Source organism: Mustela erminea, chromosome 18, assembly GCF_009829155.1.
Source record: "Mustela erminea isolate mMusErm1 chromosome 18, mMusErm1.Pri, whole genome shotgun sequence".
In the NCBI taxonomy this organism is placed as follows: Eukaryota; Metazoa; Chordata; class Mammalia; order Carnivora; family Mustelidae; genus Mustela; species Mustela erminea.
The window spans coordinates 59770473-59797423 of record NC_045631.1 but is presented as its reverse complement, the minus strand read 5'-3'; the positions used below and the strand labels follow the sequence as shown (position 1 = coordinate 59797423).

Genomic DNA, 26951 nt, shown 5'->3' with positions numbered 1-26951 from the left:
GAACCCCACCCCCACCCCAACTTGCAGCAGCCTGAACACACCACTGACAGCTGTGCCAGGACTCAGGGTGGCTCACCTTCTGGCTATCCTTGGGGGCCCTGATCACATAGACGCCTTTGTCATTGATGGCTGTTGCCAATGACAGGGAGGAAAGTTCTACCGACCCGTGACTTTCCTTCACAGTTTTCAGCCACTCCAAGTTCCTGGCAGAGTCATGCTGTTGGAACAGGAGGGGAAATAGGCCACGGTATGAGCAACCTTCTTTCTCTTCTTCCTGTGGCTCCGTCTCTGCTCCCCATGGGGCAAGTTCCCCCTCCCCATCTGCTTCCATCTCCTCCCCATGTCCTTTCCGCAGGGAGGCCTTCCTCCCCCACTGCCCTCTCACTTAGCCCTCTCGGTCACTATCTCATGGTGTTGCCCTTTATGTAACAGGCTGTCTGGTGAGGACCAATGGCCACTGCCCTGGCCAACACATGGGGGCACATGGACAGAACAGTGAGGGGGTTCATGCTGCCAGGCCCCCAGGTGGGGGTACTGCTGGATAGAGGACAGCAGTGTGGCCTTACATTCTAAGTGTGCTTCTGGGGACCCCAGGTCCAAATAGAAGCCCTGGGAGAGATTACAGCAAAGACTTCTGTTCAGACGTAAGCTTCCTGCAGCAGAAGTGGAGCTCCCCTGTGCCTGGTCCTCTGTTGCTCCTTTCCGCCCTCACCCTCTGGCAGATCTGGCTGGACATCACCTCTGTGCACCAGCCACGTGAAACGGTATGGGTCTGTGTGGACCCCAGTGCAAATGGTTTACTTACACTAACATATTCATTCGTTTCTCTGATAAAAAAAAGATGAATTTACAGGAGTGCCTGTCTGGCTCAGTCAGGGGAGTATGCAATTCTTGATCTCAGGGCCCCAAGTTCATGCTCCATGTTGGGTGGAGAGATTATTTAAAGAAACTGAATTCATGCCAATTGTGGGAAATGTGGAAAGAACCAAGAAATATACAGTAAAAAGTAACAGTTATCACCATTCAGAAAAAAACACGGGTCATAGATCAGTCTTTTTTCCATGTGTGTTTTGCACAATGGAAATTGCTCTTTTTTACATGAAATTTTGAATCCCACTTTCTATCTACCGTAACAAGGAAAAGAAAACAGTTCCACATATGAAGGAAAACTGGTCTCAAACATCATTTTAACATGGACCACACAGGTGGGGGTGACCTGTAGTCCTGCCCCTTGTGATGCCAAATGAGACCCTGTGCACAGCTTCGTGTGCTCAGATGAAGCCAGAAAGAAGACTTACCAGTTTACGGGGCAGGTGCAGGTCATTCTCCAGAGCCTTCCACAGTTCTTCAAGATGCATCATGAACTCCTCAAATCCGGCACTCACATCCAGCTTATACAGCAGCGACGCATAGCCCTGCACGGCATCGTGGAAGCAGGCTACCCGATCCACATCGATGTCATTCTCCCCCGCAGAGATTGAGGCGAGATCCACAAATACCTTTAGTTCGTTGATGCCTTGGGGTGAGGAGAGACAGGTGAGTGCCTGAGGGCTCTAGGACGATCCCACACTCAGACTTTGAACAAGAACACTTAGGCTATAAATGGATAGTGATGGGTTTTTAGGGTCTAATCCACGTTTTGCTTTTAGTACAAATCTGGGGCCACGTTTCTTTTACTGTTGATGTTGACACCACTGGTCAACATCTAGCCTTACGGAGCAACAACAACATCCAGACATGGCACAAGGCCTCCATGCACTTTGTCGTGTATAATCCACACAACATCACTATTTAATATAAAAAGAAATGGGCTCACCTGGTAAATACAATGTTGCCAGTTAACTATAAAGAAATGAAGCTAATTCTCTTTGGACTACTTACTAATCAAAGGATGTGCATCGGAGTGGGCCAAGGAGCCCCCCACTGAGAGTACTAAGCACCCAGATGAGCACCTGTCCTGCACACCAGAGCTGCTGCCGCCCCTTTCCTGCTTCCTCCACCTACCTTCCTCCCCTCTCTTCCCCCCTCCATGCATCCCCTCCCCCAGAGGCACCTAAGCCACACAGCAAAAAAAGCTTCCAAGCTCTTGGCCAAAAAGAGAAACGCAGGGAACACCAATGAGCTGATGTAATGAAATCTCTTCTGTGGACAAGAGCTTATCTTATCTTCTAGTTAAATCAACCACAGGAAAAAGCTAAAGAGGGTAAATTTGTATGAAAATGATATCCAACTATTCCCAGCAAGCCTCCAGAGCAAGGGCAAAAAGCAGTGAAGGAAACAGTTTAAATGCCAGAACTAATGAAATACTACCCTGACGCATCATGGATGAGGCAGACACGGCACATCTCCTGAAGAGACGCCGACGGCGTGTCTGTTCTTTACACAGCATGTGTCCCAGCAAAGGGAGTGCCCGTGAATTTATGAAACCCTCCCATGAGCCATCTTAACGCTCTCTCCCTTCTCCCAGCAACCTCAATGACCAGCTGTACCTCCGAGAGCCTCCTGGACCCAGCGGATGAACTCCTTGCTCAGGGACAGCTCATGGAGACACTGGCACCGGGTCTCATTGATGTCCTGCAGCAGTTTTTTGGCATGGATCAGCTCCTCGCTGATCTGGTCCAGCTTCTCATGGCAATAGTTGTCGAAGTTGTCAGTCTGCAAGACAGAGCTCTACTGTGAGCTGAACCTGGTTACCTGGAAGCCCAGAGTCCAAGCAGTGGCGCCAACCATCCCAAAGGCCCCAATCTGCCCTTCTTGGACTTGAAGCAGCTAAAAGCAGGTGCATGAAGCTCCTGATGGGAAGAAGGGACACTAGAGCCCTCACTGCCACCTCCCCACCGATCCCTAATAACTACTATTCCTCTGTACCTGGCACTCCATGAAGCAACTTACACAAGAACTCTGCCAGTGCACATTGCTACTTTTCCTGTTTTATGGGTAAAGAAATGAAGGCCCAGAGCAGAGACCTATTTGAGAACACGCTGCTGGGAGCCAAGGCTAAGTGTGCATAATTCCAAATTTTGAGCTTAATTTTCATCATCTTTGTAAGTGTCTCTGTCGTACCACAGATCATGGGCTGCCTTGTAAATGCCCGCCTGAAGAAACACAAAACAAAGCACCTGCTTCTTCAGCACAGCAGAGAAGGCTCACTGTGCACTACCCCTTGCCAGCTCTGTCAAATGTGCAAAAAGAGGGGACCAGAACAAACCCTTCTTTTGCCTCCCCACACTCTAACCTGATGAGACCAGATGACCCTTTCCTAATGCCTGGCTACCAAAAGAGGGTCACTGCCCATTCCCAAACTGTCAACTCTCACGCCAGCCTAAGAAAATGTGCAATTGCCAGGAGCACTCCTGCCATTTATAACCAGGTGAGAGCGAAGCCCTGGGCATGATCAGGCATCAGGTGAAATGCAAACAAGAATTCCTGGGGGAGGCCGTGAAACCATCCTGTCTGGCTTCCATAACCCCGAGAGCCCATGGGAGCTCCCACCCCCACCCTATGGGTCCCTGGTAAAAAACTTACAAAGTTTAACAAAGTGTACAGAACACTGAAGTCACCGGTCAGGCCCAAATTCTCCTTGACCTTCAAAATGACCTTGGCTGAGCCAACAGCCTGGTGCAGGTGATGGTACTCTCTGATCTGCTCAACTCGACACCTGATCCAGTCCCCTTGGTCGCTGGGGTCCAGAACACACATAGTCTTGAGGTCGATGGCGAGCTGGCTATACTTATTCACGAAATCCTTGAATATGGTGTCAACCTCCTGAAAAGTGATCTCTCCTGCCCTCAGATCCTCATACAGACTCATCAACTTCTCGAAACAAGGGAGAAACAGATATTTATATGCCTCCTCAGCCTGAAGAATTGGACTTTCCAGCTCCTCCCCGGGCTCGCTCAGCATTTCTGCCGTGTCTTCCCAGAAGACCTGGAAGATGTGGCTCTTCTTTAGCTGGTCCACCTTTTCAGCCATCTCTTGGACTTGGGGGCTCAGGTCGTAATGTGTTGCCTTCTTCACATCCGGGGAGCTAAGGGACAGCCTCACTGTCACGGCATCACTCAGTCTTTTCCTGCTGAGATCTTCTAAGTGTCTTTCCGCCATCTCTTCCAGATCCACTTTGAAACCATAAAGGAAAGTCAGAAGTCAAACCTCTACTCACCACACCATTTTATTTTACTTTACCCATATTTATTGTCCTCCTCACTGCTCCTAAGAAAACTCACACAAGCACATTTGCTGGCGTTTTTCCTAACTAAGAACCCATCTGTCTCCCTGCCAAACCCTACCCCACTCCCAGTTTGCTCATGAATTTTCACAACAAAGCAAGCATGGTCTTTCCTGGGCAGGGATGACAGTGTGGACGTTGCCTGCTTCACTCCCTCCCCACATCCTGTACTCCAGGGCCAGAACAGACATGGCCTTGGAAAAGTCATAAATGGGCTGGGCAGGGAGGAGCAGAAAATGAGATGACAGCCAGAGCAGGGAAGGAGTCGTAAAGTAGATGTGCAGCAGTGGTGAAGGTCAAGCTGGGCCCCAGGGCATGGAACCCCAATCCACAGCGGGGAGGCCAGGAGTCAGCCAGGCTCCTGCCACAGGATTTCCAGCAACATATACACTGGTCTTATGGCTGCTGGAGGTGGGGAGCTGGTGAGAAGTGAGAAGGTCTGGCTTGAAAGGCTGGAGAAGAGGTCCGACTTTCTTGCCCACCCCGTTCTAGATAGCAGGCCGGCCACTCCTTCCACCCTAGCAAGTGACAGCTGCTAATGTGGAAGGCGCTCTGGGGCCACCAAGCTGGGGACCACAGGGCTGGCCAGCCCCAGAGAAGCCCTAATGTGTCCACCACAGGACCAGTTGCACCACCCTCAGGGTCTTCCATGGATTTGCTGAGTTCCCCTCTCCATACAGAGAACAAAGTAATTCCCAGACATATGTGGTAAACCTTTCATGTGAAAGACAGACATGAAAACATAGCAACATCAAGAAGGCTTGAAGGAAACTAGACGCTCTGGGAGTAAAAGACAAGGAAAACCACTAGGAGTGCCTGGGTGGCTCAGTCAGTTGAGTTCCAACTCTTGGTTTCAGTTCCAGTCATGATCTCAGAGTCCTGAGATCCAGCCTCAGCAGACGTGCTTGGGATCCTCTCTCTCTCCCTCTGCTCCTCCCCCGCTTGCTCCCTCTCAAACAAATGAATAAATCTTAAAAAGAAAAAGAAAAAGGACGACGATGATAAGACCTCTAAACCAAAATTGTCAATAATCTCAGAAAAGCAAGACTGCAGTTATGAACAAGAGCAGGGTAATATAAAGAAAGGTCATTGAGAGAAAAAGCTCCTCCCGTAAATCAAATACTCGTGTGAAGTGAAACGAAAAACACAATGCAAGGGTTGATGGTTAGTTTGTAGAAATCTCTCCAAAAGCAGGGCAGAAACCAAAGAGACAGGCAACAGAAGAGGAAGTTTAGGGAAGTCTGATGGCCGCCCTGTGAGATCAAGCACCCAACGATGTACATTTTCCTCAGAGAAAAACTAACCACTTAAATAACTCAGGAGAATTGCCCAGGAGTCAAGAACATGGATTTCTGGACCAGAAAGACCCACCCTTTATGCTCAATGTGGTAGACGTAAACCAACCCTGACCAAGGCACATCATTATGAACTTGCAGAAGAGTTGGGCCAAAAAGATCTGGAGAGCCTCCAGAGATAGTACGCATGGCACACACACAGGATCAGTAGTGAGATTCACATCTGAATTCTCAACAGTGGCCAGGACGGTGCAGGAACACATCCGAGATCCTGCAGGATTTCTGCTGTGTAATTCCACCGGGCCAGCAGTTACCCTGGTGCAAGGGCAGACATCCTCAGATGTACAAGGATTCGAGATCTGTTTCCTCTCTTGGGGGTGAGCAGGGAACAGAGAACTCGTTCGACTAAAACACAGACATGAGAGACAGCGGAATCACAGGGTCTGGGAAATAGATCTAACTTGGGAGACACAAAGGAAACCCCTAGGATGGCAAAATAAGATTCTAGAATTACAGCCCTGCAGTCTGGGGAGAATCCGTCCAGAAGATCTAACTGATTGTTTTGTGAGGAAATTCAGACAGTTGGTAAAGAGCCCAGGGTTGAATGAAAACAAATACACTGAAAACAAAACACAGGAGAAAATGAGAAGTTTAATTCCAGAGACAACAAAGCTGGTGCAAGAAATAGAAAACAATGATGGTCTATTTCACAGCTTGGTTGTGAACAGTGTATTTACACAGATGTGATCATGGAAGCCTGAGTGGTGATCTCATTGAAATCCTAACAGGACTAGGAAGAGAGGGAGGCTGGAAGGGGTGTGTCTGGAGAAATAGAGACCCAGGCCAACTGTTCCACAGGGGCTGATGCTTCAGCCTGAATGGTGAAGGGGAGGTCTAAGCACACCATGTGGAAGCACGGGTAGAAATCCCAAAAAGAATTAAGGAGGCGTGTGTGACTTGCCTCCCGAGGCTGCCGTGGGACTCGAGTTTACTTACTCTCCCCCCTCTGACCCCCTCTCCCAGGGCCCCCTCAATGTCATTTGTGTTAACACTTAGGAGTATCACCTTTTACCAGATGTTTCACCTGCTCACACAACCTCAGGAGACTGTCCACGTATTCCTTCTCTTGCTTCAGAAAATTCAGCTCATCCTTTCTCCAGTCCAGCACCTCCTTCACGTCGTGCTTTTTCTCTTGGGGCAAAAGATCTTTTTTCTCTGGAAGAAAAAAGTAACTCAACAGAACAAACAAGCAGAGCCTTGTCCTTGCAACTGTCCTTTGAAGATGCTCCACGTTCCCGGCTGCAGTGAGGGACGTGGGGGTGTGTGCACAGCCACACAGGAAAGATGCCTTTGAGCTCGGCTGCGTGGAGAGCGACAGGCCGGGTCTTATGAAGTCACCATGCTAGCACTTTCCCATCGTTTTCCGGAGGCTTCGAAACCATCCTCTCCCCACTTACTGACAGGAAGAGCCACTCATTGTAAAGATGACTAGGGTCATCCCCCTACAAAATACATGGGCAAGTGCAATCATTGCCCACTAACCTGAAGCCCAGACCCCACCCAGGTACTCACTTATCTGCCAGATGTCCAGAAACTGATCTGAGTGCTTCGTGATGAGCTCCAGGTGCCCAATTAAAATGGTGCCGTTCAGGAGGTCCTCACAGACTTTTGTGAACACAGAGTCGGCAATAGCCAACAGCCTCTTGCCGTCCTCAGAAACATTGGCTAATATCTTCTCATCAGTTCCTGATCAGGTGGAGAACAAAGTTCAAACAGTGAACGCCTGCTTCTCCTCCCGACTCTACAAAGCACGGGGGTCCCCAACAGCCTCCTCATTGACCTGCCCCCACGTCCCCAAGGGACAAGTGAAGGTCATTCTGTGTTTCAGACGTGCTTCTCCCTTCACCCAATTCTGCTTCTGCCTGGAAGGCTTCCCAAATGACCTTGATCATGAAGGATTCCTCACATGGTGGCAATAAGCCAGGAGAGCCACGTTGCTCTGGGTTTTAAAACCTGGGCCCCTTCAGTATGCTAATATCATTCTTAAACCACTGTCTCCTCTATGTGCCCCCATCTTGAGAATCCATCCAGGGGAAGAGTGGCTGTACTCGCACACAGCAAGGGTGATGCAGATGGTTTTAAGGGAGTGTTTTCATAGCATATGGAAACAGAGATACATCAATGTCAGGATTTGATTCTGGCACATCTTGGCTTTCTCACAAAATTTTGAATTTGAATTTTAAGAACAATCTAGAAAACAGATTTTTAAAATATATTTAATTCAACCACCAGAGGCCTTCCCTCCTAGTAATTTTAGGGATGTATGACATGATGAAAAGACCAGATTTTTCTGTGCCATTAAAATCACATGCAGCAGCTTTGTTTGTAATTGCAAATTCTTGGAAGCAGCACCAAGATGTCCTTCAGTAGATGAATGGACAAACCGTGGTCCATCCAGACTATGGAATATTATTTGGTGATAAAAACAAAGGTGCTGATGGAGGAGTAGCAGGCTGAGATGACATCAGGTAGCAGGAAATTGAACTAGATAGTTTATCAAAACGTTCCAAACACCTACAAATCTAACAGGAGATCGAAAATAAGAAGAGCAGCCATTCTAGAAACAGAAAATTGACACCTTCTGAAAGGTAGGACCAGCGGAGAAATGAATCCAAAGTGACGGGAAGATAGACCACAGGAGGAGGGACCGGCTCCCGGCAACCAGAGGAGCAAAGGAACACAAAATCAGAACTTTTTAAAAGTCTGCTACACTGAGGGACATCGCTCCAGAGGCTAAGCCAGGGTTAGCCCACGTGTGCACAGTGCGGTCTCAGGTCCCGCAGGGTCACAGAAGGATCAGGGGTGTCCTAGAGCCGCAGAGCTCGCAGGTATTAGAGTGGGGAAGCCGGCTACAGAGACAGAGCCACGGAGTGAGCTCTCAGCTTAGGGTTATCTTAAACTGTGATCCATGGCACAGTCAGGCCACTGCTCCTTGAGCAGGGACCCCAACAAGTGGCAGATCCGGGGATATCCCTGGAAGATCAGCAGGGATCTGCTGGGTTTAGAGACTCCAGGAAGGGCTGTGTGCCAGAGACAGAGACGCTTGGTCATGGGCTGCGTGAGCTTGGGAGTGCAGCTGGAGGCCAGGGAGACAGGAGTGATTGAGCGCTTTTCTCTGGGGGCGCACTGACAAGTGGGGCCCTGAGCTCTCGGCTCCTCAGGGCCAGAGACTGGGAGGCCTCCACTTTCACTCCAGTCCTCCAGAGCTCTCAGGAAGCTTTCAGGCAACAAAAGCGAACCCGAGCGGATTACTTAGCCCGGCCCCTGGCGACGGTGGCACAATTCCATCTCGGCAAAGACACTTAAGAATCACTACAACAGGCCCCTCCCCCAGAAGATCAGCAAGAAATCCAGTCAAGACCAAGTTCACTTATCAAGAACAGCGGAATTCCAGAGGAGGAGAAAAAAAAGCATGGAATTCATGGCTTTCTCCTCATGATTCTTTAGTCTTGCAAAGTTATTAATTAAAAAAAAATTTTTTTCTTATTCTAACCCTTTTTAAATTTTACTCTTTCCTCTTTTAATATTTTTTAACTACTTTATCTTAACAATGCCTTTCATTAAAAACATTTTTTGAAACTTCATTATTATAATCTTATTTTATTATTCATTATATCTAACTTTATTTTTTGTATACACATAGGGTTTTTTCTTCTAAAAAAATCTGGGGCACAACTTCTTTTTTTTTTTTTTTTTTTTAAAGATTTTATTTATTTATTTGACAGACAGAGATCACCAGTAGACAGAGAGGTAGGCAGAGAGAGAGAGAGAGGAGGAAGCAGGCTCCCTGTGGAGCAGAGAGCCCCATGCGGGGCTTGATCCCAGGACCCTGAGATCATGACCTGAGCTGAAGGCAGAGGCTTTAACCCACTGAGCCACCCAGGTGCCCCTGGGGCACAACTTCTAATAGATCAAAATATACCCTAAATCTAGCACAGGGCTTTGTTCTAATCTCCAGCCTGAGAAAATTCTCCCCACTTTTTTTTTTTTTAAAGATTTTATTTATTTATTTGACAGAAAGACATCACAAGTAGGCAGAGAGGCAGGCGGCGGGGGGGGGGGGTGGGGACGGCGCAGGCTCCCTGATGAGCAGAAAGCCCGATGCGGGGCTCAATCCCAGGACCCTGAGACCATGACCTGAGCCAAAGGAAGAGGCACAACCCACTGAGCCACCCAGGCGCCCCCTCCCCACTTTCTTTTTCTTTTTTTTCCAGCCAATATATATATATATATACACATACATACATATACATATACATATACATATACACATACATATATATGTGTGTGTATGTTTCTTTCTTTAAAATTTTGGGAGGTACTTTCTTCTAAGAGACCAAAATACCAAAATTAAGTGGGTGGCTCTGTTCTATTCACCTAATATATACATTTTCTTTTTAATTTTTTTTTCTTTTTGTTATTTATCTATTTTCCCCAAAATTCTTTTTACCCCCCCCTTCCCTCCATGATTTGGGGTCTCTTTTTATTTGGTTAATTCACATTTTCCTGGAGTCTTTGCCACCCTTTTAGTATTTTACTCTCTCCTTCATATATTCTTATCTGGATAAAATTACAAGGCAGAAAAACTCACCACAAAAAGAAGAACAAGAGGCAGTACCAAAGGCTAGGGACCTAATCAATATGGACATCGGTAATATGTCAGATCTAGAGTTCAGAATGACGATTCTCAAGGTGCTAGCTAGGCTCGAAAAAGGCATGGAAGATATTAGAGAAACCCTGACTGGATAAATAAAATAACTAAAATCTAAGCAAGCTGAAATCAAGAAAGCTATTAATGAGGTGCCATAAAAAAATGGAGGCTCCTGGGGCGCCTGGGTGGCTCAGTGGGTTAAGCCTCTGCCTTCGGCACAGGTCATGGTCTCAGGGTCCTGGGATCGAGCCCCGCATCGGGCTCTCTGCTCAGCGGGGAGCATGCTTCCCCCTCTCTCTCTGCCTGCTTCTCTGCTTACTTATGATCTCTCTCTCTCTCTCTGTCAAATAAATGTATAAAATATTTTTTAAACATGGAGGCTCTTACTGCTATGATAAATAAGGCAGAAGAAAAGAATTAGTGATATAGAAGACCAAATGATGAAGAATAAAGAAGCTGAGAAAAAGAGAGACAAACAACTACTGCACCACGAGGGGAGAATTCGAGACATAAGCGATACCATAAGATGAAACAATATTAGAATAATTGGGATTCCAGAAGAACAAGAAAGAGAGGGGAGAAGAAGGTATATTGGAGCGAATTATTGTAGAGAATTTCCCTAATATGGCAACGTGAACAAGCTTCATAATCCAGGAGGTGCATAGAACCTCCCTGAAAATCAATAAGAATAGGTCCACACCCCGTCATATAATAGTAAAATTTACAAGTCTTAGTGACATAGAGAAAATCCTGAAAGTAGCCTGGGACAAGAAGTCTGTAACAAACAACGGTAAAAATATTAGATTGGAGGCAGACTTATCCACAGAGACCTGGCAGGCCAGAAAAAAATGATATGATATATTCAGAGCACCAAATGAGAAAAACATGCAGCCAACAATACTATATCCTGCTAGGCTATCATTGAAAATAGAAGGAGAGATAAAAAGCTTCCAGGGAGGAAAAAAACAAGCTTCCAGGACAAACAAAAACTGAAAGAATTTGTAAACACCAAACCAGCTCTACAGGAAATACTGAAAGGGGTCCTCTAAGCAAAAAGAGAGCCTAAAAGTAGTAGACCAGAAAGGAACAAAGACAATATAGTCCAACAGTCACCTTACAGGCAATACAATGGCATTAAATTCATATCCTTCAATAGTTACCCTGAATGTAAAATGGGCTTAAATGCCCCAATCAAAAGACACAGGGTATCAGAATGGATTAAAAAAACAAAACCCATCAATATGTTGACTACAAGAAACTCATTTTAGACCTGAAGACACCTCCAGACTTAGAGGGGGTGGAAAACAATTTACCATGTTAATAGACATCAAAAGAAAGCTGGGGTGGCAATCCTTCTACCACATCAACTAGATTTTTAGTCAAAGACATTAATAAGAGATGAGGAAGGACACTATATCATACTCAAAGGGTTTGTCCAACAAAAGCATCTAACCATTTTAAATATCTGTGCTCCTAACATGGGAGCAGCCAACTATATAACCAATTAGTAACAAAATCAAAGAAACACATCAACAAAATACAATAATAGTAGAAGAAGTTAACACCTCCCCCTCACTGAAATGGACAGATCATCTCAGCAAAAGATCAACAAGGAAATAAAGGCCTTAAATGAGACACTGGGCCAGATGGACATCACAGATATATTCAGAACATTGCATCCCAAAGCAACAATACACATTCTTCTCTAGTGCACATGGAACATTCTCCAGAATAGATCACATCCTAGGTCACAAATCAGGTCTCAACCAGTACCAAAAGATTGGGTTCATTCCCTGCATATTTTCAGACCACAATGCTCGGAAGCTAGAACTCAATCACAAGAGGAAATTTGGAAAGAACCCAAATACATGGAGACTAAACAACATCCTTCTAAAAAATGAATGGGTCAACCAAGAAATTAAAGAAGAATTGAAAAAATACATGGAAACAAATGATAATGAAAACACAATGGTTCAAAATCTGTGGGACATAGCAAAGTCAGTCCTGAGAGGAAATATTTAGCGACACAAGCCTTTCTCAAGAAATAAGAAAGGTCTCAAATACATAACCTAACCCTACACCTAAAGGAGCTGGAAAAAGAACAACAAAGAAAGCCTAAACCCAGCAGGAGAAGAGAAATAATAATGATCAAAGCAGAAATCTATGAAACAGAAAACAAAACAAACAAACAAATGAAAACAAAACAAAAAAACAACAACAATAGAACAAACCAAAGAAACTAGGAGCTGGTTCTTTGAAAGAATTAAGAAGATCGATAAACCCCTGGCCAGACTTATCAAAAAGAAAAGACAAAGGAGGGGCGCCTGGGTGGCTCGGTAGGTTAAAGCTTCTGCCTTCAGCTCAGGTCCTGATTCCAGGGATCGAGCCCCGCATCGGGCTCTCTGCTTGGCAGGAGGCTTGTTTCCTCCTCTCTCTCTGCCTGCCTCTTTGCCTACTTGTGGTCTCTGTCTGTCAAATAAATAAATAAAATCTTAAAAAAAAAAAAAAAAAAAGAGAGAAAGAAAAGAAAAGACAAAGGACCCAAATAAATAAAATCATGAGTGAAAGAGGAGAGATCACAACCAACACCAAAGAAATACAAACAATTATAAGAACATATTATGAGCAACTATACGCCAGCAAATTTGACAATCTGAAAGAAATGGATGCATTTCTAGAGATGTATAAACTACCACACCTCAACCAGGAAGAAATAGAAAACCTGAACAGACCCATAACCAGTAAGGAGATTTAAGCGGTCATCAAAAGTCTCCAAACAAACAAGCGCCCAGGGCCAGATGGCATCCCAGGGGAATTCTACCAAACACTTAAAGAAGAATTAATTTCTATTCTCCTGAAACTGTCACAAAAAAAAGAAATGGAAGGAAAACTTCCAAACTCATTTTATGAGACCAGCATTACCTTGATCCCCAAACCAGACAAAGATCCCATCAAAAAAGAAAATTACAGACCAATATCCCTGATAAACACAGATGCGAAAATTCTCACCAAGATACTAGCCAATAGGATCCAATAGTACGTTAAAAGGATTATTCACCACGATCAAGTAGGATTTATCCCAGGACTGCAAGGTTGGTTCAACATCCACAAAATCAATCAATGTGATACGATACATTAATAAAAGAAAGAACAAGAACCATATGATACTCTCAATAGATGCTGAAAAAGCATTTGACAAAGTACAGCATCCTTTCTTGATTAAAACTCTTCACAGTGTAGGGATAGAGGGTACATACCTCAAAATCATCAAAGCCATCTATGAAAAACCCACAGCAAATATCATTCGCAATGGAGAAAAATTGAGAGCTTTTCCACTAAGGTCAGGAACACAGTGGGGATGTCCACTATCACTACTGCTATTCAACATAGTACTAGAAGTCCTAGCCTCAGCAATCACACGACAAAAAGAAATTAAAGGCATCCAAATCAGCAAAGAAGTCAAACTCTCACTCTTTGCAGATGATATAATACTTTATGTGGAAATCCAGAAGACTCCACACCCCCAATCTGTTAGAACTTGTACAGGAATTCAGTGAAATGTCAGGATATAAAATCAATGCACAGCAATCAGTCGCATTTCTCTACACCAACAACCAGACAGAAGAAACAGAAATTAAGGAGTCAATCCCACTTACAATTCTGCCCAAAACCATGACACCTAGGAATAAACCTAAACAAAGAGGCAAAGAATCTGTACTCAGAAAACTATAAAGTACTCATGAAAGAAATTCAGGAAGACACAAAGAAATGGAAAAATGTTCCATGCTCATGGATTGGAAGAACAAATATTGTGAAAATGTCTATGCTACCTAAAGCAATCTACAAATTTAATGCAATCCCTATCAAAATCCCATCAATGTTTTTCAAAAAATGGAACAAATAAACCTAAAATTCATATGGAACCAGAAAAGACCTCGAATAGCCAGAGGAATGTTGAAAAAGAAAACCAAAGTTGGTAGCGTCACAATTCCGGACTTCAAGCTCTATTACAAAGCTGTCATCATTAAGACACTATAGTACTGGCACAAAAACAGACACAAAGATCAATGGAACAGGATAGAGCCTCCAAAAATAAACCCTCAACTCTATGGTCAACTAATCTTCGACAAAGCAGGAAAGAATGTCCAATGGAAAAAAGACGGCCTCTTCAACAAATGGTGTTGGGAAAATTGGACAGCCACATGCAGAAGAATGAAACTGGACCATTTCCTTACACCACACATGAAAACAGACTCAAAATGGATGAAGGACCTCAGTGTGAGACAGGAGTCCATCAAAATCCTTGAGGAGAACACAGGAGCACAGGAAGCAACCTCTTTGACCTCAGCCACAGCAACTTCTTCCTAGGAACATCGCCGAAGGCAAGGGAAGCAAGGGCAAAAATGAACTATTGGGACTTCATCAAGATCAAAAGCTTTTGCACAGCAAAGGAAACAGTTAACAAAACCAAAAGACAACTGACAGAATGGAAGAAGATATTTGCAAATGGCATATCAGATAAAGGGCTAGTATCCAAAATCTATAAAGAATTTATCAAACTCAACACCCAAAGAAGAAATAATCCAGTCAAGAAATGGGCAGAGGACATGAACACACATTTCTGCAGAGAAGACATCCAGATGGCCAAAAGACACATGCGAAAGTGCTCCACCTCACTCGGCATCAGGGAAATACAGATCAAAACCACAGTGAGATCCCACCTCACACCAGTCAGAATGGCTAAAATCAACAAGTCAGGAAATGACAGATGCTGACGAGGATGCGGAGAAAGGGGAACCTCCTACCCTGTTGGTGGGAATGCAAGCTGGACGCTCTCGGATGCTAAAAATGCCCCGAGTGTGGGGTGAGGGTGGAAGAAACGGACGGTCCGAGGCGTTGGTCGGAAGTTGTTCATGCGGGAGGGGACAGGGTCGCTGACCCCGGGAAAACGGAGGCGTTTCTACCCGCAGACACACGGGGGGTTGAATTTTGGTCCTTAATCCCGATCCCCAAGAGCCTGCGCGAGACCATCACACCCCAGCGAAGCGCGGGGATCCGTCAGGGCGGCGACAGGGAACCCGCTGGGCGCAGCAGCCCGGCCTGGCCCGCGCCCGGTTCCGACCCACGGTGCCGGGTGGCCCGAATCCCTCGGGCTCCCGCGGCCCGTCCGCTCCCTTTGTCCAACCTCCAGCCAACATCCTAGCGGGGTGTCGGCCCCTGCCCGCGCCCCCCCGGGGTCGGCCGGAGCCGACGCCCCCCCGCAGACGCACCGGGGTGTCGGCCCCTGCCCCCACCCCCACCCCCCGGGGTCGGCCGGAGCCGACGCCCCCCGCAGACGCACCGGGGTGTCGGCCCCTGCCCCCACCCCCCCCGGGGTCGCTCCCCGCGCCCCCCGCAGACGCACCGGGGGGTCGGTCCCCCGCCCCCCACCCCCCCGGGGTCGGCCGGAGCCGACGCCCCCCGCAGACGCACCGGGGTGTCGGCCCTGCCCCCCACCCCCCGGGGTCGGACGGAGCCGACGCCCCCCGCAGACGCACCGGGGTGTCGGCCCCCCGCCCCCACCCCCCCCCCCCGGGGTCGGCCGGAGCCCACGCCCCCCGCAGACGCACCGGGGTGTCGGCCCCTGCCCCCCCCCCCCCAGGGGTCGCTCCCCGCGCCCCCCGCAGACGCACCGGGGGGTCGGTCCCCCGCCCCCACCCCCCCGGGGTCGGCCGGAGCCGACGCCCCCCGCAGACGCACCGGGGTGTCGGCCCCTGCCCCCCACCCCCCGGGGTCGGCCGGAGCCGACGCCCCCCGCAGACGCACCGGGGTGTCGGCCCCCCGCCCCCACCCCCCCCCGGGGTCGGCCGGAGCCCACGCCCCCCGCAGACGCACCGGGGTGTCGGCCCCCCCCCCGGGGTCGCTCCCCGCGCCCCCCGCAGACGCACCGCACAGCTTGAAGAGATGCCTCATGTCCCCACACACGAGCAGGTGCTTTAAAACGGCGTCCAGGTCGTCCGCGGCGTCGCCGTCGCGTCGCGGCCAGGACTTGGTGATCACGGCCGACACCAGCGTGCCGAACTTCCACAGGTCGTGCCTGGAGATCTTCTCGAGCACGCTGGTCTGAGACTGCGGACGGACGCACGCGGCGGCGGCGTGACTGGTCTGCTCGGGCCGTCGCCCGCCGCGCGCCGGAAGCCTTCGGCAGAGCAGGGACTTGCTCACGCGGTCCGCCACCCCAGGGGAGACGGGGCAGGAGGCGGCCCCGCTCGGACCCCCCCGCGCCCCGGGGCTGGAAGCCCGCGCTGAGGCAGGGACCGGGGACGTCGTCCCCCTGACGGACGGCTGCCGGGGGAAGCCGCCCGCGCGAAGCACGCGCTCGCCGTGACGGACGACGGCGTCCTCCTGACAGGAGCCAGGGGAGGACCCCCGCGCCGCGGCTGCGCGTCAGGCCGACGAGCGCGAGCAAGATGCGGAGCAGCCGGGTCGCGAGGGCAGGAGTGCGGCGACCTCATCCGCCCTGACGGCATCTTGTGGCAGGAAAAAGCCCAGAGCGCTAGAGCGCGCACGCACTTTACAAACGCGCGCGCACACGCACGCACGCACGCACGCACGCAGGCGCATGCGCATGCGCACACACGGACAGGCGGAGGCTGCTCCTGGGAGGCCGCGCGGGGCGGTATCTCTTCCCGCCTCGCCGACGAGAGGGTGAGTGAGTTGACAGAATCTTTTCAGCTTCGTCGGCTTTTCCCCTCCCGTAAACGTGCGGTGGGCCGGCGGCGGGTTCCCCACAGGCCGGCGGCAGTGACCGGCGCACACGCACGGGGGGGGGGCGCCCGCAACCTCCCCCGCGGGTGACGGGACGCTGCGCGGCGTCTCGGGGGTGAGGGGGCCGCGCCCCAGGCCGGGAGGCGGACGCCGGGGCTCGGCGTGTGGGAAGCCGCGCGCGGTCGCCGTCGCCGTCGCGGTCGCGGGGCTGGTACCTGGCAGGCCGAGCTCACGGCCTCGACGGCGCACTTCTGGAAGCATCGGGACACGCGGTCTTCCCGCTCCGTGGCGTCCCAGTGCGGGCTGCAGAAGGCGGAGATCTGCACCAGCGGCTTCTCCTGCAACCACAGCGGGCGCGTCGGGGCGGCCTGGAGCCGCGGGGACCGGGACGCTCTTCTGCGCTCGCCGCCCGCGCCCGGCACGGCCCGCGCCCCCCCCCCGCCCCGCACGGCCCGCGCCGCCCCGGCCCCGCACGGCCCGCGCCGCCCCCGCCCCGCACGGCCCGCGCCGCCCCCGCCCCGCACGGCCCGCGCCCCCGCCCCGCACGGCCCGCGCCGCCCCCGCCCCGCACGGCCCGCGCCCCCGCCCCGCGGGCGGCCGCCGCCACCCAGCGGGACTCCCAGCGGGACTCGGGCGCACGGCCCCGCGCACAGTGCGCAGGAAGCCGCTGGTCCCGCGCGGAACAGCTAGGTCAGGAGAACCAGTGCCCTCCCCCCGGTTTCTGCTTCCCCCAAAGCGCCATTTAATAGTCCCGTATCCGCGCGTCTCGGGAAGAAGCGCGCCCTCACTTCCCTGGGGCCGCAAGCTTTAACGAAAAGGAAGCCCGCTTCGCTTTCCCGGTTTGTCCCCGGGCTTAGCAGGGCTTCGGTCACCGACAGGCCACGCGGAGCTGCTGCGTGCGGGGCGCCGGACTCCCCATACCTGCGGGGTTTCCCGCCGGTACGAACCCATCCCCTTCTCCGCGGGGATGTCATCTTTGATGAAACCATTAAGGCTGGATCAGCAAGCAAAGCCCCCTGGCCCCGTGCCCTGCGCCCACCAGGCCTCTCCGTTCAAAGGCCACGTGTTATGGGTAGGTGGTGGGGAAGGGTCCGGCTTCCTCAACACGCCGCATGAAAAGAACGACCCGACTTCTGGTACCTGCTTGATTCTCCCTTCCAGGTCCCCCATCAAGGACTCCTTCCAGTCGTACCCCACGGGGAAGTTGATTTCCACCAGCCGCCTCCAGACCTGCGAAGCACACGTGTCAGCGACAACCTCCGTGACAACGAAGTACCGTGGGGAATTCTATGAGAAAGGGAAGACTTTTATCGCAATTCCAGGAGCAGTGGCCACCCGGGACTTGACCCTGGCCTTGTCCCTGGTGAGCCGTGTCAGTGGCGCGTCAGAGCCACCCTAGACTTTGAGAAGGGCCTGACAGGACCAGCCCACCAGGATGGTGCTTCCACGGTGTAACTGGTTTTGATTCTGAAACTATTTCTCGCGCTTGCCTTATTTCAAAAACCTTCAGACATACGGAAGAAAAAGGTGCAAGAATGGACCAATGACACCCATATTTCTTCAACTGGATTCCCCAGGGACTAATACTCAACAGCTGCTTTCTGTCTTCCATCAGAGACTTGCACAAGGAGGTCACGAGATCCCTGTCCTGTCAGGGCTGACGGGCAGGTCTGCCGGATTTCTCCATGAAGTGCTTTTCTCCTTTGCATTAAATGGTCCTCTGTGGCAGGCTACTCTGGATATCCTGTTCCTTCATACTTTGTGCACCGACCTCAACACCCATGGATGGATTTTGACTGAATTTATTACTCCTGCCATGTTACATGATGAAGGGTGTTTTGGGTCTTCCTTTGTTTTTTTAAGCAGGCTCCATGCCCAGTGAGGGGCTTAAATTCACAACCCTGAGATAGAGAAGTCACTTGCTGTACAGACTGAGCCCGCCAGCTGCATTCTTCATGGAAAGAAAAAAAATGGACAGCCGGTTAACAACCTGGCCCTTGATTTTGGCTCAGGTCATGATCTCAGGGTCATGAGATCCAGGTACAGGTCAGGTTCCACACTGGACATGGAGCCTGCTTAAAAAACAAATACCGAAAAACAAACAAACAAAACCTTTCTCTTCCCCCCCTGCCTTTTTTCTGTAAATAAGTATCAGTGACTTGTAATCCAGTCCTGGTGTTACTCGTTTGGATGATGCAATTGTCCTAGATTTGGCTAATCCCTTCAGACTAGCTTCTGGGTCCTTTTTTTAAAAATGTGGAATGACTTTCAATTTATAGAAATCCTGCAAAGATAAGACAGAGTTCGCATGTATGCTCAACCCAGCTTCCCCTAATATTCATGACTTCCTTGGCCTTGGTAGAGCTGTCAAAGCTAGGACACAGGCATCGCTGGAGCAACATGAACTACAGAAGCAGCCCTTCTCCACCCCAGGGTCTACTCCAGGATGCCAGCCCGCCATTAGTCCCATTCCCACAACTTGTCTCAGGTTGGTGCTGCACTCTTCATGCCACCTCTGGAGCCTGCTTGTCCTTCCAGAAGCACAAATCTCTTCGTGGGGATGGTATTTAGCAGCTTTGCTTGGGGCTCCCACTGTGCTCCTGGGCCTGGCCATCCTGATTTCTAGGCCTTTCAGTGCAGAGAGCTAGGAGCCACTACAGCTTTTTGGGTCATGAATTCATACCATCGCTGGTGGCTCCTGGTCCTCTGCTGCATCTCCCTTCTCCCCAGTGAGAAAGGACTCCAGCTCCCAACAGCGTCAACCCCTATGCTGTTCGCTCAGTTTTAACAGGACACAGATTGCTCCAGAAGTGCTACATGTGTTCTACCACCAATCGTGAAGTTTCTAAATAAGGTTCGAAACTCCGGTGTATTTTCTTCCCTTTGACCTCAGACTTGTTTTCTCTGAGGGAGACTGCTAGAAGTTCTGTTCTCTGACTATTTGGATTCATGATCTTTTCCCCTCCCAGTGGAGAAGTAACAAGTCTGAGGTACAGCGAGGGTCATCAGCCCTGCTCATGTATGGTCTCAGCTGTGTGATTTTATGACCACCCTGTTAAAGTGTCCCTGGAAGGCGACTTCCTGGTGAAATGAGCCGTCTGGTTCGCTCATCTCTCTTTCCACAGCAGTGTCCTAGCGCTAGCTGACAATGTTGAAGAACAGAGCTGGGTTTGTCCCATCTCCCCAAACCACAGTTCCCTCCTCCGTAAGGGGTGAGGCACCAGCCTCAGAGGGGATGCTCAATGACATTCTAATTAACATTATTTCACCATTATTACTGCATTTAGCTGAAAATCATCCTCTCACGTCAATGGATCAAATGCCATCCTGAAGTCATTCTTAATGTTTGGGGGATTATACCATTTGAAATCTTGAAACATTTAATAACTTAGCAATTATAACTCAATAATTCAATCATTTTGTTTTGGTGGGATTTAAGTCTTAAGATGCCTGGCATTTCACAGAGCAATTACAGAAGGCTTTTCTGATGCTTAAGAAACACAAGCTGAAATCTGCAACTTTGGGGAGGCATTTTATTTTGTCCATATTCTAGTCTATTCTATGTGAGAGACCAACATGTACAGTCACCTTCTATCTTGATGGGCACTGACATACAGGCTAGGTCTGATTAGGAGGCTAAGAAGAATCTGGAAATGAGCCGTGAGCCACAGACACTGGTTGCATCACCCCAGGCAGACAGGGGAAGGAAAACCACAGATCGCACCAGGATGGGAGTACAGAACCGGACGCTCAGCACACACACTGCTGGCTCACTGGCCACCAGCCGGGAAAATCTGCAGCCTCTAAGGATTATAAGCTTTCGTGGCCAAGGTTTTCTTACGGGCATTTTCCTCAGTGGCCATCACCTCTCTAGTTTTCGGGGGGAATAAGAAAGAAACGGATAGGATGTGTAGACAGCCCTGCACGACCTAACCCAGTCCTGTAAAGCCAGAGGCGTCACACGGTACATTGATGCGATTGCCCAAAATCTCGCGTCAAGCACGGAGATCATTTTAAGTGGGTTCTTCTCAACACCACGGAAGGTCAAGTGGTAGACCACCCTTCATAACTTGTTGGAAGTAGGAAGAAGACATTAAGCATTAGGATAAAAAACAGAGGAAGTAAGGCACCCCCAGCCTTCAGCACATCCCTTTCTTACCCCTCCATCTCGGATCAACGCATCCACTCCTGCTTGGGTGACCCCTCCACGGGCCAGACCCCTCAGTGGCCCTTGTCCTCCCCCACCTCATCCAGCCTCGTTCTGGAACCCGTCTAGCCTTTCTGAGGCTGATTTCCCTCTTCTCTGACTTCAGAAATCCCTCTGCCCAATCGCCTCTTCAAGTACCTGTTGTCTCCACTATTTCCTGACATTTCCAGCCATAACTACCTCCCACCTTCCTTGCTCAAATAGAGCCCAAAGGCCCCTCGCCAAAGGCCCCGTGTCCCCGCACTTCCCACGAGGCCTGTCACAGGGGGCCTGCAGGTGGTATGACCAGCAATGGGCTCTCCAGTCCTGAGCATGGAGCACCGGCCCGGGGCCAGCACATCGCATCCCTGCTCAGACCGCTGTGGGCAGCGTCTCAGCCCAGCAGGGCTTACCTTGATTTCCTCCTGGTATCGGAATGTGACAGCTGATGTGTAGGTTTGCCTAAAGATGCTCTCCCGAAAAATGTCCCGAAGCCAAGCTCTCGTCGAAGTGACTGTCCCCTGGAATACTGTTTGCACAGAAATCTTCCCAGCTTCTTTTCTTGGCCCTTCGGCTGAATCCTGCTGCAGCAGGGGAGAGAAGGTATGTAATGGTCCCCGAGCTGTGACTCAGGCTACTCTGGAGACAACACTGTCCTTCCCAGTCCACAGCAGGCCCTAGAGAACAGCAACCTCTGAGTCACAGGAGTGCCTTCAGGACACCTGCCTCGCCAGGGGCTACATTCAAGGTGCTTCAATTTTCCTGGACTCTGGATTCACTCTGAGAGCTGACAACTCAGGCAAAGTGGGGGAGGGGCAGGAAGGACAAGCATGCCGCCATGAACCACCCTAGCAGAGGGGACCCGGCCTTACCAATGAGCAGATCATGCCAGCCCAGGCCATGCTGGTACACCTTCTCCAGACTGGCTGGGTAAGGGCGCACCCCAAATGCAGAGCCACCAGCAGCTCAGAGACACCCTTCCCCCAGGGCACCATGCAAACCCCTGATCCTTGGCCATAGAAACAGCCCAAGGTGGGACAGAGGTAAACCCAAATCCATGTTCACCTCCCATGAAGCCTCCCCTAGTCCCTCTCTCCCTCTGGAAAATCTGAGTTCCATGGGGTCGCAGACTCTGGCGTGTCCCCCCACCACAGCAGGAGCACAGCCGTATGAATGCAGGCGTCGGAACGCCCACCTCTGCAGTGGCTGCTCCCTGAGGCCCTGGAAGGGTCTCCCCAGCTCTGTGCTAGCCTGTGTTCCTCAGTGGAGTTCCACAAGTTAGAAGTGTCAGGACCCACAACGGGACTTGCTGCTACTCCTCCCTACGGGATGCTCCCTGAGAACCACTGCGGGCCCTCCCTCCCAGCTGGTGGCCAAGCAGATGCGGTTCCCACCACAGGAGCTGATGCTGCGGGGGAGAGGGCAACAATTCACAGACAGGCAGGCAGGCAGACATCTGGGCGTTAACCATGGTGGGCGCCAAGTAGGGAAAGTACAAGGTATTCTCAAGACATACGAAAGGGAAGATACCCAGCCTGGGACAGTAAGGGGCTCTGTCCCTAAAAATGAGGAGGGTGCCAGATGTGTGGGAGGGTGGGTAGAGGTGTGCCTGGCCAGCACCCCAGATCACTGGATGGCAAGAGGTGGCAATGGTTCTCAGCTGAAATTTGGACATCTCAGCCCTTGTTTAAAATCCCCGAACGATGCAGCACCTTCTAGAATAATCCAGAAGCTTCAGCATGGCATGCCTTCCCTGTGATCTGGCCTTACCTGGATCTGGCTCCTTTCCTGCCATAGTGTTCCTTGCAGGCCCTGGGGAACAGCAGCGTTCCTCCTCCCTGACCCCTGACCCCGTGAGGGCTGTTTCCTCTTCATGGGAATGCAGGCCCTGCCCTTGGTGCCCCGGGCACCTTATCGACCCTCTAGCTTACTGTCTGTCCGTTGTGGTGCAGTGATGTGTTCACTGGGTGGCGCCCCAGAGACCTCTCCAGGAGGCGGGCCATTGTCTCTCCCATCCCCCTGTCCTCTGCACCGGGCCAGGCAGAGACAGGCAATTCAGTGAACAGCCCAGGCCTGAGAATCTAGGTGGGGGCTCACATGAGTGCTTCTTGCTTTTCTCACTCCAGTGTCCTGCCAATCCAGTGAACCCTCTGTGTCGGGACCCATCCGGAAGCTAGTTAAAAACACATCACTTTTGTTGAGTGCTAGTTTTGTGAAACTTTTTGTTTTTATGGCATGGAGAGAGTATTTTTACCATGAGGTAGATTACACTGGTCTGGGATTCTGACCCCACATTTAAGACTTTTTTTCTGCAGGAAAATAGACCCGAGAAAACTAACAAACTTCCTAAACACAGTTTATTTGGAAATAGGCACCCACCTTATGGTTTAAATGGCACCTGATTTATAGAAAGCAATCATCTTAACAATAATAGTTATTTTAAACTGTGTCTTTGGTATTTTAAAGAAGAAAAGAGTGAAAGGAATAAAGTTAAAACATACATTGAATTCTTCTCCATCATTAACATCACAGTTCTGAATCATAATACAGTAGACCAAAAGGTGATTAGTCTAAATATAAAATCTCCTATCATTTTCAAATTAAAGCCCTTAAACTCAAGCATGCAGAGTCCAGAACAAGAAGCAAATGCTGTCGTGAGCGGCAACGGGCGTGAGTCTCAGAGACATGTTGTCGGGTGAAGCAAGCAGACACAAAACACAGAAAGTTCAACGACAGCCAAAACTCAGGTTTGGTGGTAGGAGACAGAAGGTGGTTCCCTCTGGGAGGTGTGTGGAGGGAGTAGAGGGAGAGGGCACACGGTGCTGGGGTCTCCCTACAGCTTTATTCGGGAGGCAGCACAAGGGAGGCTGTGTGCAAGGCCCTGAGATGTGTACTTAGGACGTGTGGAGCGGCTGCTGTATTTAAGGAACAGTGTGCAGGAAATGAGGTCACGTGGGAACATCCATGCATGGATACGCACTTTGGGCACATATTTTGGGTACCTTGCCTGACTTTCCAGCCAGCTGCACTGCTCTTCCGTTAACCCATTCATCTGGTGTTTTGTATTTGGACCCCTGCACTGCCTCTCCACCTCCAGCTGAAGCCCTAGGAGGGCAAGGGTGCAGACTCACTCACCAAAACATCCCCAGTGTATGGAACAGAACCCAGCATGGGGCAGATGCCCAACAAATATTTGAGGAGGGGATCAGCCACTCTGTTTCCCTCTAGCAATCCTAGAAACCAGCCGATCTCTGTTCTGTAGTGAGGCCACTTGGAATTCCATACTTATTGTGGGTGTGACATGGTGTGTGTGTTCCACTTACCACTAGAGGCTTAAGTGAAATAATTCTGCAAACAATCTCAGCAGATAAGGCAGGCAGCTCATAAAACTTTTGGTCTTTTGTTATTCTGCAGACAGTTTCATGAAGTTTCAGGCACACAGTCAAGTAGGACTGTATCAAGGGCTCCTCAAGAATCCTACCCCGCAAAGAGTCAAGAGAGATCATTGAAGTAATTTAGGAGAAGTGAGAAAACAGTACCCATTTTCCCTGACGAGATCCTTCCCTTCAAAATACCTACGAGGAAGACATGGTTCTGATCCCATGTTGGTTAACATTGATTGGGAACATTTCAACAGATCCTGAACTTATGACCAAGATAAAAAAGGAAACAAAGTCCTTTTGGTTTGCCTCCATGATCTGAACTCTTTAGACAAAAGCAAGTCAAACTATTTCCAAGTGTAAGCCCTTATTCGAAAGAAAAAAACGCTAGGGATGTGTATTACTGAAGATAAGGATACTAGATAAACTTGAAAAAATTTCAGAAAGATCCAGGGAGGGAGGCAGGGAGGGAGGGCTGGGGAAAAGTGCTAGAATGGGCACTGAGCGTGGAGACCACATCTCACATTCCCCGGCTGGCAGAGGGCCCGAGCTGGTGGGACCTGACTGGAGCGTGGTGTGGCAGGTGGCAGGAGAAAGGCACCGTGGGGTGCTTCTGTGGGACCCAGGGGAGACCTTGAAGCCGCAGGGCTTGACATTAACAGAGATCTGACACCCCACCATCCTGAACACCCTAAGAATTCAGGTGAGGTGATATGGAAAGAGCTCCGAGAATCTCAGGAAACACCTATCAGCATGTGTGGGTTTCTACTGTTTTGCATTCCGCATATAGTGTGTCCCTTCGGGGTGTCAGAGGTCATACAGGTCTGTAGGAGCAAATGATTTCAGATAACCATGCAAAGCTAAGTTTGATTTTTACTTTCAACCGGCCTGACTTGCAAAAAACACACAAAGACCAACGTTCAAGAAATCCAGAACATGAGCGTGAATATGTAATATGGTGATCATCAAAAAAATAAATGGAAGCAAATGTGTAGGAAAAAGACCAGATGGAAATAAACCAAAATCTTAGCAGGTGATATTATTTTCCCTTAAGACAAAACCAAACCAAACCAGGATGTTCACAGCTTAAAAACAAGGTTGAATATACACTGAGGGCCTTCTGATTTCAACAGTAAATATGGGAGACGGCGGTCAGTTCAGGAGAGGGGGAGGTAACCTCATGCAAGACAGAGGCTGCATTTCACTTTTCTACTTACTTGTCTTGAAAAATATCCAGGAGGTGCAGCAGCATTTGAAAAACTTCCTCAATGTTCTGGGGCAATGAAGAGAAAAGATAGGAAAGAGTTAATCAAGATGCCACCATCTTCCTGAAAACAGAACTGAAAAAACAAAACCAACCTAAATAAGGCAAATATAAGTTTTTTCTCTACATGGATAGAAATGTACCCAATGGGTTTTTTCTACATGGGTAGAAATGTAGTTCTTTTCTTTCTACCCATTTCTACATGGGTAGAAATGGGTTCTTTTCTTTCTACAAATGAGTTTTAAGATGCTCAAGAACCAAGCTTACATCTTTCACATATAAAATTCAGGATTTAAGATTACACTGTTTTCTGCACTGCACAAAATGGGAAAGGAGGGAGCAGCTGTGTGGACCCTGTCCGGACCTCCCCCAACACATACACATATACAGCCTGACCGCTCCAGGGCCCCCCCCCGCCCCGCCCCAGAGTAATGGCAAGCAGAGCAGCCCTGCAGCCCTAAGCAACAGCAGCCCCACCACGTCTCCAGCTTCAAAGTGCTTAACCCTACCAAGATTTCAGAAAAAAGGAATCACAGGTCCTGAATGTCTAGTTTGATCTGCTTTTGCTAATAAGCAAGGACTTGAGAGCCTGTTCCGGACAACAGACAAAAGACAACAGACCTCCTGATTTGTGCTGAAGACTTTTCTAAGCCCTTGAAGCCGGTACCAAGTCCCTAGAAGGCAGTCCAGGACGCGAGCAGGGGAGCGACTCAGATATTCAGTGAAGTTCTTCATATAGTAGACTAAGTTGCGCAGAGGCAGCAGACTGAACCAGGACTGAAACAGACACACATCTACGTCCAGCAAATGGCTCCACTCTCCCATAAGGTCAATCAGCGGTATCCTGGATAAGGGACAATGGGAACAGAAGGGCAGCCATAGGGATCAGCACACACAGATGGAGTGAAGGTAAGTATAGTCAAGTTAGAGACCCATAAAGTTCAAACTTTAAAAACAACTGACTCAAATAAAAAGCAAACAATAAGATATTAAGAATTCACTAAAACGGATGAACCTTGAGGACACGACGCTGAGTGAAGCCCACCAGTAGCAAGGCCAGACACACGGACTCTACTTCCGCAAGGTCTCCAGCTTGGGCAAATTCGAGAAAGCAGCCAGTAAGGATGGTGCTTACCCGAGGGT

The 26951-nt window shown here is 49.7% G+C and overlaps 1 protein-coding gene across 10 annotated transcripts in view; it reads right to left on the bottom strand.

Annotated features, from left to right (window-relative positions):
- RNF213 (ring finger protein 213) overlaps positions 1-26951 on the bottom strand; it is a 108271-nt gene that overhangs the window by 53085 nt on the left and 28235 nt on the right. For 8 of the 10 annotated variants that reach the window (XM_032321986.1, XM_032321989.1, XM_032321984.1 and 5 more), the window contains 13 exons: positions 26430-26652; positions 25762-25817; positions 24488-24641; positions 21578-21748; positions 18119-18208; positions 17194-17316; positions 16159-16339; positions 7093-7266; positions 6586-6735; positions 3526-4115; positions 2490-2655; positions 1299-1516; positions 77-217 (listed from right to left, as the gene is read on the bottom strand). In XM_032321986.1, coding sequence (XP_032177877.1) covers positions 77-217; positions 1299-1516; positions 2490-2655; positions 3526-4115; positions 6586-6735; positions 7093-7266; positions 16159-16339; positions 17194-17316; positions 18119-18208; positions 21578-21748; positions 24488-24641; positions 25762-25817; positions 26430-26652 — 2437 coding nt within the window. The remainder of the gene's footprint in view (positions 1-76; positions 218-1298; positions 1517-2489; positions 2656-3525; positions 4116-6585; positions 6736-7092; positions 7267-16158; positions 16340-17193; positions 17317-18118; positions 18209-21577; positions 21749-24487; positions 24642-25761; positions 25818-26429; positions 26653-26951) is intronic. The other 2 variants (XM_032321995.1, XM_032321985.1) reach the window with 1 other exon arrangement.